We start from the raw sequence: 14,358 nt of genomic DNA on the forward strand, positions 1-14,358 counted from the left end.
CCTTCTCCTCTCTGGCAGAGCTCTTCACCTTCCCCGGCAAATAGACCTGGTTTCGGTCTCTCTCCCTCTTCATACAGGTGCTTCGTATTCCCCGTGATCCGTGATCCATGGGATCCAGTTCAACATCACTCCATACCTACGACAGGTCATTTTCAATAGTCACCTTGATCCTCATTTCAACTTCCATTCTATCAAATCCCACTGATTGTCATATGAGAATACATTAAGTCAAATTAGGCATACTTAGATATATGTGATATGTTTTTCTGAACAAATGTGAGATAATGTAACACAATAGGGCAGTTTGCCTAGTATCCCAGTGTAATCTGGCCATATGGTATTGCTAAAACATCCATGATAGGCAGACAAAGGCAAGGCGTTGCCCTCACCAGGAGTTTGGGCTATTCTTGATCACCTCATCAAGCACAGCTGCCGTCTAAACTGCCAAATGGGTGGGGCATCCATGGCCTACTGGTTAGGGAATCCGGGCCCCAGGATTAAGACTGCCCACTGCTCTGGGTGTGTGTATGTGTGCTCCTAGCGTGCTTACTGCTCTGAGAGTGTGTGTGTATGTGTGTGCGTGTGTGTGTGTGTGTTTGAATGGGTTTACACCTGGTGTGTGTGTGTGTATTTGAATGGGTTTACACGTTGTGTGGGTGTGCTGTACACAACCCCTGGATGGGTACAATGTAGAACACAAATTCCTTGTATATGCAAGTGTACTTGGCCTACAGTATAAAGTTGATTTACATTTACAAATGCTCATTGGTCTTATGATGCAGGCCCAAACTGGATCTCAATACACCACTACATTAAAAGGCCCTTTTGCATCTAATCAGATACAATCACTAATCCATAAACTGACTACTACTTTACCATTTCACTAGCACCAGTCTTTCAGGGTTCATTCTAAACAAAGGTGGTATTACTGTATTTGAAAGATGTGACATTGAAAAACAACAAAATAATAGTCAAGTTTGACAGCTACTATGAGTAATAAGATGGCTATGAGTCCAAAGCAATTTACAGCGAAAGCATATGCACATGTTTCAGATTGTGTACTACCTGAGCATTATGATGTGAGCATCTGTTGAGCTACAAGAATGCAACTTGGCACTCCCTCTACTTGACCTGACCCTCTCCACACCCTCAGAGATGTGATTTCCTAATCCTAACACTTTAAGACTTCTTAAATAGATGCAAACCACAAATTCCCTATTCCTATTCACGTTTCTAATAGATTCTCCCCCTTAGCTAGCCCTTAGAAACCTGCTACTCTGGTCATTGGCGCTTCTACTATACGAAACGTGAGGCTAGCGACTCCATCGGTTATAGTAAAATCGATATCCGGGGCCAGAGCTAATGACATCGAATCAAATTTGAAAGTGCTGGCTAAAGCTTATCCTAAATACTCAAAAATAGTCATCCACACCGGCACTAATAATCAGGCACGTGCAGAGAAGGGGGGCTACAGGGGCTCTAGCACCTGTCCTTTTGCCCCTTTGATGTCCTTTTTAAAATTTGTAATACTTCCGCTAGTTCCAACGTGAATATTCGCTAAAATGTCTCATTAATAGTTTGTGAAATTAGAAATTTACAAAAATAACAATTTTCTGTGTTAATTGAAATACCTTGCGGCCACCAATCCGTGACGTCATACATTCAGTGAACTCTCAGAAGGTGCACGCAGGCACAGTGCTGCAGGAGACGTTTGGGAGCACGGGAAGGTCACTTGGCAGTTAGCCTATCTGAACATGCAATAGTATTCAGCTTAGAGATAGAGAATAAAATGTTTAAAGTTGTTTCATGTTTAATGAAGTAGGCTATCAAACCCGTTTTAACCATGCCATGGTCCATCCATTTCAATAACCTGGCAGCTTCGAAAACCTAAGGCTGAACGTTCATAACATATTCTGTTTAGGTTACTATGTTATAGTAGCTTAGGTTAGTAGACCTAGTTCATAAAACAGAGTAGGCAAAGCTTTTCTAAATCGTCATAAGCCGACGACATAGGCTACTGTAGTTGTTTAACTAACCCAACTCCACACGTCGTTCTCTGTTTACAGTAGGCTACATTACGCGTCATTTCACACAGTGGCCACACGCACAGCACGTGAATCTGCAAGACACCAGCTTGCTAATGGTGGTAGTTCGCTGTGATACTGACAAGCCAGACTAGGCAATAACATATTTGCTGCCGCTGGGGTGCGTCTAGATTTCTAGGCTATTAAAATTAGCTTTGAATTTAATCAATAAAATGTAGCCTTATAGCCTATGATCTCTGTGTAGACAATAGCCTAATGAAAACTGAAAATGCCTATCTGTCTGTGCCCTGGCTACAGCAGGCCTACAGTACATGCACTCCTATTGAATTTTCAGAACCAAGGAGAGAAATGAGAAAAATGTGTTACAGCTCTGTCTGCTATTTACACCCATTCTTCTTGATACATAATGAATAAATATGAAAATGTATAATATGTAGACAGTACATTAGACTACTTTGCAAATTGCTAAACCATATAATAGCCTGTCCCACCATCATCATTGAAATAGCATAATGCTAGAATTTGAATGCAAAAAAAAAAAATGTCCAGCTCAGGTTCAGATGATTAAAGCTTTATAGGCAAGGGCAGCGGTCCCCAACCACCGGGCTGCAGGACATTCCTAACCTGGCCGTAGCCTACGACATGAGTTTTTAAAAAAATGCATGCAAACTAAACTAAATTTAATTCGCAATAATGTCACGTTTTTACATGGCATAGGCCTATATGCAGTTGTTTGATTGCACACATGTTTGCATTTTGCAAGGTCTATTTTCTTACGTCTGTCTGTCCCGCCTTCAACACTTTTACATATTGCCTTCAGCGCTGCGCAGCCTCAGGTCAGCTCAATTCACTTGATCAGTTCTTGGCGAACGGTAGTGTCACACGAAGTTAGCTAAACTGCTAGAATGAGCAACAAAAAACAAGCATCTTTAGCAGGTCACTGGCCAGAGTGTTTGAGTTGCGAGAGCAGAAAAAAAGTCACCGTTAGCTGCACATTTTAGTGATGAGGACTGGGTGTCAAAACTTCGCTACCTGTGTGACATATTCGGGTTGCTTAATGACCTCAACCTGTCACTCCAGGGAGAATGGCGACTGTCTTTAAACTGGCAGATAAAAGTCGCTGCATTTAAAGCCAAGCTTAATTTGTAGGGGACGACGAAAGTGGACCGGGTGTATTTGATATGTTCCAAAAAGTAGTGGGGGTTTTGGGAGAGACTGAGGCAGGGCCCTTTCTCTCGCAGCTGGTGCGCGATCACCTTGTTGCGCTCTCAAATGAGTTTGAGCGTTACTTCCCATCCTTCAAAGATTCACGGCAAACCAATGAGTGGGTCCGCAACCCATTTGTCAATATCCCGAATAGTCCTAACTTGTCAGCGCAGGAGGAAGAGCAGTTGATCGAAATTGCAAATGACGGTGGTCTTAAGAGTGTGTATAAGGAAACCTCTCTGGCGGGTTTTTGGATCAAAACCAAAGCAGAATATCCCGAGATAGCCGTAAAAGCGCTGAAAACGTTTCCCACCACGTATCTATGCGAGGCCGGGTTTTCGGCAATGACTGCAACTAGACAAATTGCGCAATCGACTGGACATTTCAAACACACTGAGGGTGTCACTGTCTTCCATCACCCCCAGATGGAAGCTTCTTGTTGCAGGGAAACAAGCAGGGCTCCCACTGATTATATTCGTAATGCACGTTTAGTTCCCATGTTTTGTTCCCATATTTTGTTAAGCATGTTCACACTTATAGATGTAGCTTCAAGTTGTTCAATATTCATACTTCATATTGTTCAATTTTCACTTCTTCAAGTTCACGTTTTTCACAAGAGATCTTACCTTCACTGTTCATACATAACTGGAGCTAGTTCTTTTCAAGTAATGCATGCACAACACAACACATATGGAACATGGAACCCCCAAACACCCCCCCCCCCGCCGGTCCGTGAAAAAAAATAGGAATCAAACCGGTCCATGGTACATAAAAGGTTGGGGACCCCTGTGCTAGGGAATGTAAAGTTCCAGTTTACACCATTCAATTTGTGTGTATCTTTTCTAGCTTTCATATGCATTATGTTCTATAAAACATGATATTATATTCTGCAGTGCAAAGATGTCCACTAAAGACAAGTTTTAAATAAAGTTTTCTGAAAATTTTGTTCCATGTGCCCTTTTTTTAAATTTGAGCCCCTGCCCCTTCAAAGGTCTCTGCACGCCCCTGCTAATGATGTCCGATTTCGTCAATCGGAGATCACCATACAAAACTTTATCTCCGTGTGCAGGTTCGCGCAACAGATGTCTGACTCTGTAACTTTCTCTGGACCCATACCTATTAGAAGAGGTGATGAAATATTCAGCAGAATTTCAGATCTCAACCGATGGCTGTCAAAGGTGTGTGCCAATAACAATGTGGGCTTCATAGATAACTTTAACTCATTCTGGGGGAAACCTGGACTATTGAAAAGAGTATCCATCCCAATTCGAGGGGTATCTCCTTTCAAGGAACATAGACCGTCACTTAACCGAGGCTAGTTCCTGACGAACCAGAGGTCCAGGAAGCAGAGATAATGTCTTACATAGATCTCTGCCGTCCAGGGTTCTCAGGGTTCTCACACGCTCACACGCCACACCTTGCATTTCTAACGCAGAAATATTACTATGTCAAGGTATCTGCATAATTAGTAGCCTAGAGGAGACGCAGGGATACAAGAGGATTTCTCGCAGGGTTCAGAACTAGCGCACCACTCACTAGACAAATCAAAAAATAAATAGCCACCGACATCCAATCAAAAAATAGGCTATTCGTTGTATCCGGGTAAAATTCCAAAATAGCACATTCCCTCCCTACAACCACATGCTTGTGTGGGGTTACACGTTTAAGATTTCAAAACTGTACCAACATTCTTTTTATTCAGAAATTCAACTGTCTGTCATTTGGTAAACCATTATGGCACTTTACAGGGTGTGTAAATCAAGCCTTTTCACAAGCGTTTGGCCTATCCTACTTTAAGGCAAAATTATTTATTTTGTTTAAATTATTTCTATTTCGTTTGTGCTTTTTAGCGCCGTGTTCATCAGGTCCCGGGACACCGTTTTTTTTTTTTAATTACTGAGTGCAGTGCAACCCCCACCCAATCTCACTCCAAGCTGAGCTCAAAACTTGAGAACCCTGCTGCCGTCCTAACAGCCACCCAGATATACAGGATATACAGGGCATACATAGCCAAATAGAGAGGGTGTCTGTACCAAGATTGTCAACTCTTATTCGACCCAAGAGGGGAATTATTTGTAGCAATCTTATTACGATAAAAACTTCTTCGGCTAAGCAAATTGCAAATTACTCCACAAACGCAACTTACATTTGCTTTACTCAATATTCGATCACTGTCGAATAAAACTGCCTTGGTTAATGAAATTATTACAATCATATAGATGTTATGTGCCTAACTGAAACCTGGCTTAGCCTAAACCAGACGAATACCTTCCATTAAATGAGTCTACACCTTCCTCTCATCTTAATTATCATGTACCACGCCACACTGGCAGGGGAGGGGGAGTAGCTACAATTTATCAATCTAGTCTTCTCACATCTCCCAAGCTTACACACAAGTTTAAATATTTTGAAGTTCTAGTACAAAATGTTTTACCCCCAGATTGGAAAACTAATCAGCCTGTAACTGTGGTCACATTGTACAGACCCCCTGGCCCCTACACTGAATTCTTAGAAGAATTTTCTGATTTCCTTTCCACTTTAACCATCCAAACTGAAAAGATACTTATATTGGGTGATTTTAATATTCATATGGATAATGTGAATGATTGTCTCACAATTGCATTTCAATCCCTAATTGAACATGTTGGGTTCTGTCAAAATGTTAATTCACCCACACACCGAGATAACCATATTGATCTAGTCTTGTCATACGGCATAAGCATAGAGCAGTTAACAGTTCTGCCACAACACCCGACCTTAACTGACCACCATCTAATTACTTTTACAATGACATTACAAAATGCAAAACCCAATTTAGCTGAATACTGCAGCCGCGGCCTATCTGAAAAAACTAATGCAGACTTTCTAGAAAAAAACTTGCTTACGTTTGCCCCCTTCCGGACCCATGTGGTATCAGAAGGCTCTTTCCTTAATCCAACCGAGGTCGACTTGTTAACTGATAATGTGATGAACTCATTATGCTCAACCCTTGATTCAGTAGCACCACTAAAAAAGAGAGTAAGGAAACAAGTAAGGCGTGCTCCATGGTACACCACACAGACAAAAACCCTCAAACAAGCAGCGCGCAAACTTGAACAAAAATGCCGTACTACTAAATTGGAAGTCTTCCGCCAAGCATGGAAAGATATAACCTGACCCTCGCCAGATGAATTTCGCTCCGCCTAGCTCCACTCATCCATCTGGAACCGATCCATTGAAGTGTTGCTTCAGAAGGCTGGACCTAATCAAAAAATGCTTGCATATGATTGAATAAGCCACTTGTCCGTCATCTATTGACGTGCTACTTCAACCACTCACATCGAAGCCAACCCAAAGTCTCACGGTCGCTTCTCCACTCACGTCACATCTATGAAACTCCGCCCTCGCCCTGATTGGCTGAACCATAAAAGTTGGTTGCAGAAATCACTCTCAATGGAAGAGGTCCCAGATGGATGTGAGTGAAGCTAGAGCAGAGCTAAGCGGAACGAAATTCATCTGGCTAGGGTCAGGTTAGGAAAGATAGCCTTATCACCTACAAAAAAGCACTCAACGAGGCTAAGTCAACCTACTATTCCTTGCTGATCGAAGAAAACAAAAATAATACAAAATTTCTCTTTACCACAATTTCCGCCACTGACTAAGAGCCACACTGAAGTAACCGAATCTATCCCTATATGCCTAAACAGTAATGACTTCATGAATTTTTTCAATGACAAAATTGAAACAATTAGAGAAGATTAATAACCAATCAGTCTCACCAGATATTCGTACTCCATTGCTGAACGGTAGCGAAAACATAATTGAATCACAGATGAGACGAACAACTTTGAATTCATTTACACCTATCGACATATTAGACCTCACTTGCATAATTTCCTCATCAAAATCTACAACTAGTCTACTAGATCCTATCCCTACTCATCTTCTGAAATCTGCTCTCCCTTTCTTGGATAATGCTTTGCTCCAGATCATAAATAACTCACTGCTATCAGGGCATGTACCACAGTCGTTTAAGTCATCTGTTATAAGCCATCCCTCAAAAAACCTACCCTTGACCCTAACAGCCTGGCCAACTATAGGCCTATATCTAATCTCCCTTTTCTGTCGAAAATACTAGAAAAAATAGTGTCCAAACAAATTAGTGCCTTCTTACATATGAATAAAATCCAAGAATTATATCAGTCTGGTTTCAGAGCTCACCACAGTACTGAATCAGCCTTAGTTAAAGTTTTTAACGACCTCCTCATTGCTACCGATAATGGACATGTATCAATTTTAGTCCTCCTGGACCTCAGTGGTGCCTTCGACACCATAGACCATGACATACTACTTCACAGGCTTGAACATTTGATAGGCATTAAAGACTCAGCACTCGCTTGGTTTAGATCATACCTTTCTAACCGCAGACAATTTGTACAAGTCCACAATAAACCGTCTATCCAGACTATGGTAAAATATGGGGTGCCCCAAGGCTCAGTACTAGGGCCCATGTTATTTTCTCTCTATATGCTTCCCCTAGGCTCTGAAATTAGGAAACATGGCATTAAATTTCATTCTTATGCAGACGATACACAACTATACCTTTCCGTAAAACCTGACGAATTAACTCCGTTAGCCAAACTTGGCACATGTATAAGAGATATAAAGACATGGATGACAAATAATTTCCTGCTTTTGAACTCTGATAAAACAGAAGTCATGGTTGTAGGTCCTAAAAAGATGAGGGATATCCTATCCTCATCACAGGCTACATTTACTGACTCTCGACTCTCCTCATCCACAAGTGTTACAAATCTAGGAGTTACAATTGACCAAGACCTATCACTAAGTAATCACATAAAACAGATTACCAAAACTTCATTCTATCACTTAAGGAACATTTCAAAGATAAGGAAGTCCTTATCCTTACCAGACGCTGAAAAATGAATCCATGCTTTTGTAACCTCAAGGATTGATTATTGCAAGGCTCTGTATGCTGGCTGCAATAACACCTGTCTAAAGAGCTTACAGCTTATACAAAATGCAGCTGCTCGCACACTCACTAGAACTAAAAAATATGAACATATTTCCCCTATCCTGGCATCTCTACATTGGCTGCCTGTTAAAAGTCGCATTGACTTCAAAATATTACTTCTAACGTACAAAGCCATTAATGGCCAGGCACCAGAATACATTAAAGATCTCCTAGTCCCATATAACCTGCCCAGACCGCTACAATCACAGAATACTGGCCTTCTTGTAATTCCAAGAATCTCAAAAACGACAGTAGGTGGCAGAGCTTTCAGCTATCGCGCACCCCTCCTCTGGAATAATCTCCCTTCCTCAATTCGATTAGCAGACACCCTCCCTATTTTTAAGTCTAGACTTAAAACATACCTCTTTACTGCCTCCCATAGTTAGGTATGATGCGGTGGTGAACTTCACCCATCTCGGGGATTTTGGAATGGACCACCCTGCTGAGTCCTCGTGTGACTGGCACCCAGTCGCGCGTGAGATGGTTGTCACTGACCATACCTGCGCTGGTGTCGACTACCCCTCACCATGCCTTAGTTATACTGCTATAGTATAGTGCTGTCATGGACTTCTCATGTGCCACGCCGTACAACCCCCTCCCTCTCCTCTCTCCCCTACTCTCTTTCTCTCAACTCTCCCTCTCTTGCCCATTCTCATTATGATTTAATGTAACAATATATAGCACCACTGATCACTTCTTGACATTAACCACATTGATTTCAAGTAATACTAACCCATTCTACATTTCTTTCTTCTCCCTTACTGTACCTCACTTGTGAGGTATATCATCACCAGTCATCAACCATCAATGTGCCTGGCCCTCCTCTTACCCATCCCATCTGAAGTCCCATCCTTGACTGCTGTATTACTGTCCCCCTACCTGGATTCCTGGCCCGTACAGCCCCATCACCTGCCTATGACAACTCTGCCCGGATTCTGGCCTGTATGATGACCCACCACTTGCCCCCTGACAACTTTATTTCCTGGACAATTCCGATGCCGGACTATTGCACTTTCTCTCACTAAATCATGATTAATGCTTTATCATACCGGATACGTAATCATCCCACCTCTTGTAACTTTCACCTCAGGTGCTTTAAACACCATGTCTTATTTTCCACACCTGACTGTCATATGCATTTGTCATTGTTTACAGACCTTACTGTCCGTATTGACCCTAGGCAGATGGGTCAGGCCCTTGAGTCGTGGATCTGCTCGAGGTTTCTTCCTATATGTATCTCCAATTCTAGGGAGTTTTTCCTCCTCGCCCCTGTTACCCATGGGCCTTCTTTCTTTCTTTCTTCCTTTTCTTTTCTCCCTCTTTTCTTTTTCTCTGATTGCCTACATTCTGTAAAGCGCCATGATACATGTGTAATGTTTTGGCGCTATATAAGCACAATAAATTGAATTGAAATTGACAAATAAACTAATACACAAAGAAACACTTGAAGAGTTCTTAAAGAGATGCAAACCACAAATAAACGCACTGTATCTCCGGTGGACATGGAGGAGATCCTGTAGAACTTTTTTTTGGACCCACTCGACGTCCTGCTGAGCATGGACTCCCTGAAGGAAGACTCGCTGTTGGACACAGATATGCAGTCCTTCCTCGGGGGCTGGGACAAGAAGTACAGACACGGTACCTTCTCTGCCAGAGTGTCCCTGCTCAGCAAAAAACAAACAAACGGCAAACAGAAGCATAAAGACTGAAAGATCTTTATCTTCACGCCCCAAAATTACTGGAAAGAACTTTGCTTGCCTGAATATATCTTCAATATGAAAATGAAATTAAAAGGTAAAACCAAGGAGGGGGTGGTGTGTTGGGGGTGCACAAATCAAACAGACTGCACTTACCTGTATTTGGAGTGGATAATGGCATAGATGAATGGATTGTATATAGCTGATGCTTTGGCTATAACAGCAGGCACTGTCTTTGAGTATGGTGTGAGGATACTGCCATACCTGTAAGAGGCGAGTTTGCAAATGATCAGACAGAAACTCATATGGGTGAAGTGTTCTGTAGTGGACCGTTAAAAAATGCTCTGTGTGTGTGTGTGTGTGTGTGTGTACGTGTGTGTGCATGTGTGTGTGCATGCATGTGTGTGTGTGTATCCAAGTGCAGTTTGGGGTCATCAGATGATCCCTGAAGTGTACATGTTTACCCTGCGCAGCGTTGACCCAGCAGCACTGTGTGCAGGGGATCACATGCCACGTCATCCCTCTCTGCCAAACCGCTCGTCTCTCCTCCACTCTGAGAGACCTCCACAGGGCCTACAACACGCCTCCCTGGACTAATCTTTTCTTCTCTAGCTCTGCTTAGTGCTGACAAAATGGTGAAATGAACATGGAAATGTGCAGTAAGGTCCCACCAAACTGGCCTTGTCGAATCAAGACAAACGTGGACATCTTAAAGATGACATAAGAAGAGCTTTTTCTACAGAAGTGCTGTCAGACGGAAGAGCCAGGAGTCAATCATGGAAAACATCATTCTGTATCAAAGTGACATTTTCATAGACTCTGCGGAAACTTGCCTCAAGTTATGATTAAATGTCAGCTGCCATCTCATCACTGTGGCTCTGAACTTAAAGTGGTCAGACTTTTTCTGCATGTTTGTGTTTTTTTTTCTCCTTCAGACACCCCTGTCCGTGTGTTTATAGTACATTGGTTAACAGAAAGTGGTCAAAATAAAATTCAAACTGACTTGTGGTGGACTTGAAGTGGTGGCTGGCCATTTCCAAGGCCAGAAAAGCCACATTATACCCTACAGTAAATAGAGTCTATACATGTTGACATTTTTACATGTTTGATCTCTGACATTCTACCTTTGTAGATTTCTCCATTGTAAAAAACCTTATGGGTGGCAGAGACTTTATCGAATCACAGTTTGTTGTCTGATAGGCTACACAGTAAATTAGGTATTACTGTGCCTCCATCCCCAGGGTTTTCAGAACCACCAAACAATTCCTCAGTAATTCAATAAAATAAGATATAGAGCCTTAACTTACAGTTTTTCTCAGTTGCTTTGGCACATTTCACGTATCAGAATGGTAATTCTCAAAACTGTTTGTTCAAACTCCATATCATATAATCACTTGTGCACATCATTGAAGCAGTTTCTCCCTATTTTGAACAAATAGCAATGCTTTTGTACATCCATGCAACTGATTTTGTACAAATGTCTGCTGTTTTTTTTATTTTCAATGGCTAATGTCATGTTGGTCAAACTGCTGAATAGTCCTACCCCATAAAACAAATTGGCTCTATTTCATCGCTTGTGTCATTACATGCAAATGTGTTGAACTAGTTGTCATAACTAGTTGTCGTCTGTCCAGCATATATAAATATATATGACCTGACAGACAGGAACATGAGGATGTATAGAAAGATGTACAGTGGTGCACAGCTCTGACCGAGGGGTATTTTACTGTATATTGGCCATTTTTCATTTGCACAATGCTGTAAAAGCCTTTGTTTTCTTTATACTGTCACAATGTCTGTCAATAGAAAAAAACTTCCTATTCACATATTCACTGTCTTGCAATCAACCCCCTCCACACACAATAATGTACAACTTTCAAGTTTTGAAATAGAAAACAGTACTGCCTTGCACATTGTTCATTAGAAAATACTTACAGAGTAAACTGTCACATTGACAACACAAAACACAAAACAGTTTGACTATCTTGATATAAACAATGGCATCATGACTTGTCATTTTCATTGCACTGACCATTTCATTGGCATAAATATTTACTTTTGAGCATAATCATTTTGAGCAAGACAAGCTTTTGCATTTTATCCACTATGAGGTGCAGTTTGCACTAATTGTTTTGTGAAATACACTAACTGTTGTGTAAATGATGGGCAAAGTGCAAAGTCAAAAGTCTAACTAAAGCTTATTTAATAACTAGGCAAATATATTGGCTATTTCAATACAGTGACCAAGATCCTACAGTAAATACTGGTGGGTCAGCTCCCACATTCCACACAATAGCTTTCGTTCATGCACAAGACAATTTGTTCATTGCCTGACTTTGCACATAATCTAAATGCAAATAGATGACATAATGTGAGGCAGGTGAGTTCCCCAGGCCTTCAGACTCCCTTGTTTGCTTACTGTGGGTATAAACTTTAAGATGTGTCATTATCAAGGGCAATTTAGCTTGCCTTCAGCTAAAGGTTTGGTAGCGGCTACAATCAGTCTTGCATCTAGACTTCAGCCATTGGAAATATTAACTTTTCTCATTAGTGTAAGAGCTAACATGACTGAAGGGGAAAGCATTTTGTTGTGGATTAAAAAGATATGTATACAAGAAGCTTCACTGGCAAACCCCTGGAAGTCCTTTATGACTTAGGGATCTAAATAACTTTGGAGTGAAAAGGAGGCTTGAGCTTTCCCTTCAAATAAACATCATCGCTAACTATTAATAGCTGTGTGTGTGTGTGTGTGTATGTGTGTGTGTGTGTGTGGGGGGGGTTGCGTGTGTGTGTGTGTATGTGTGTGTGTGTCATCAGGAAGCATTGTCTCAGTATTTTAGGGCATTTGAGTTTGATATGAAGCCCATACACTGTGTACAGAGATGTAAAAATAGCTGTCCTGACACAACAGGACACCACTAAAGGCTTGCTAAGTTTGTAAAAAGAAAGTCAGTGTGCTCCAGTGATAAGAATATTTCCATATCTGCTGTGCATTTCCCCTTTCCCAAGTCTAGAATGTTCCATGCGTCTGACTCGTACCCGGCCCAGGCGATGAGTGTCACGGCGGCGTACGGAGACCAGGACAGCACGTACACGATGATGACCACGAAGGCGATCTTGGCCAGCTTCCACTCGGTCTTTATGGAATGCTGCTGAATCAGGGTGGACTTCCTTCCGTGACTGCTCAGCCTCTCGACATCTCTATAAGACAGCGAGATGAGTGGAGATAAGGACAAACTCGAATGCCCCTGAGAAGGAAACAACATTACCATGGCACAGAGACGTGGCACACTGCCACGCCAACAGCGCTGGAGAGTCTAATAATTGATCTATTGCACTTATGGTTATGCTAGACAAGACACAAGGCTACATCATTCGGACCCCTGTTGTGGCACTGTATGTCTTCAACCATTTGACCAAGGGTCTCTCTTAGTTCTGAGGAGCACCAAGCACTGCAGGAGACTGGCCTGTCCATTGCAATTGTTGTTAAAATTTGAAACAGAGAATTGTGAAACCCTCGATGGGCTAAATTTGGTGTTGCCACCTTGTCAAAATCATCTTGTCAAAACACATTAACTTGTCATGGCTGAATTAAGTCACATTGAGAACAACAAAAACAATACAGCTGTCTACTCAAACGTAGGCCTAGTAACACATGCAATAACTCATGCATTTATTTATGTGTTTGCGAATTGATTGCTAATATTGCCACTGCCATACAACAAGTGTTGTGTTATGTGAAGAGGGGTTTAAAGACTCAAAGACTCATCTCTTCAGCTTACATTTAATTAGTTATGGTTTGTATATTTATGGTTTTGTTTATTTTAATTATTGATATTATTGTTATTCATACTATTTTGCTTAACATAGACTTACCAATTTGTTTTGAAAAAAAAAAACAGTCAAATCTTAACTATTGCAATGTTCATATTCAGTAAGTGGCTTTGGACAAAACTGTCTACTAAGTAACCTAACCTAACCACATGAGGAGGCTGTTGCAGTGTGCCTACCTGCCAGTGCTACGTATAGCCAGGAACATGAAGAGGTAGCAGTACAATATGATCCCCAGGGGAACGAAGAAGACAAAACAGCAGAGCATGAGGGTGTAGCTCTTATTGGAGGGCGTGGAGGTGACGTAGTCCCACGTGCAGGAGGTCATCAGGCCCTCTGGGATGTACGAACCTGTTACAACAAAGACACACCACAATGTCAAATGTTTTAAAGAAAATCTGAGGCCTTAAAAGCCTTTAATCTCACATGGCTATTCAGTTAAAAAAAAAAAAAATGGCTACACGTTTGGGCATCACAGCCTTCATCAGGGCATGTCAAAATGGTCCCTAAACTGAAGAGGACAGGGACACCCAGTACACCAGAGCAGTAGGCTACTCCTCACAAA

The 14,358-nt window shown here is 41.7% G+C and overlaps 1 protein-coding gene across 4 annotated transcripts in view; it reads right to left on the reverse strand.

The window, feature by feature from the left end:
* opn4xa (opsin 4xa) overlaps window positions 1-14,358 on the reverse strand; it is a 48,128-nt gene that overhangs the window by 1,723 nt on the left and 32,047 nt on the right. For 2 of the 4 annotated variants that reach the window (XM_048235578.1, XM_048235575.1), the window contains exons 5-9: window positions 13,973-14,144; window positions 13,002-13,163; window positions 10,119-10,226; window positions 9,737-9,926; window positions 2-136 (exon numbers count right to left, since the gene is read on the reverse strand). In XM_048235578.1, coding sequence (XP_048091535.1) covers window positions 2-136; window positions 9,737-9,926; window positions 10,119-10,226; window positions 13,002-13,163; window positions 13,973-14,144 — 767 coding nt within the window. Of the gene's footprint in view, window positions 137-9,736; window positions 9,927-10,118; window positions 10,227-13,001; window positions 13,164-13,972; window positions 14,145-14,358 lie in introns of all 4 variants that reach the window. The other 2 variants (XM_048235577.1, XM_048235579.1) reach the window with 2 other exon arrangements.

Source organism: Alosa alosa, chromosome 23, assembly GCF_017589495.1.
Source record: "Alosa alosa isolate M-15738 ecotype Scorff River chromosome 23, AALO_Geno_1.1, whole genome shotgun sequence".
Taxonomy (NCBI): Eukaryota; Metazoa; Chordata; class Actinopteri; order Clupeiformes; family Clupeidae; genus Alosa; species Alosa alosa.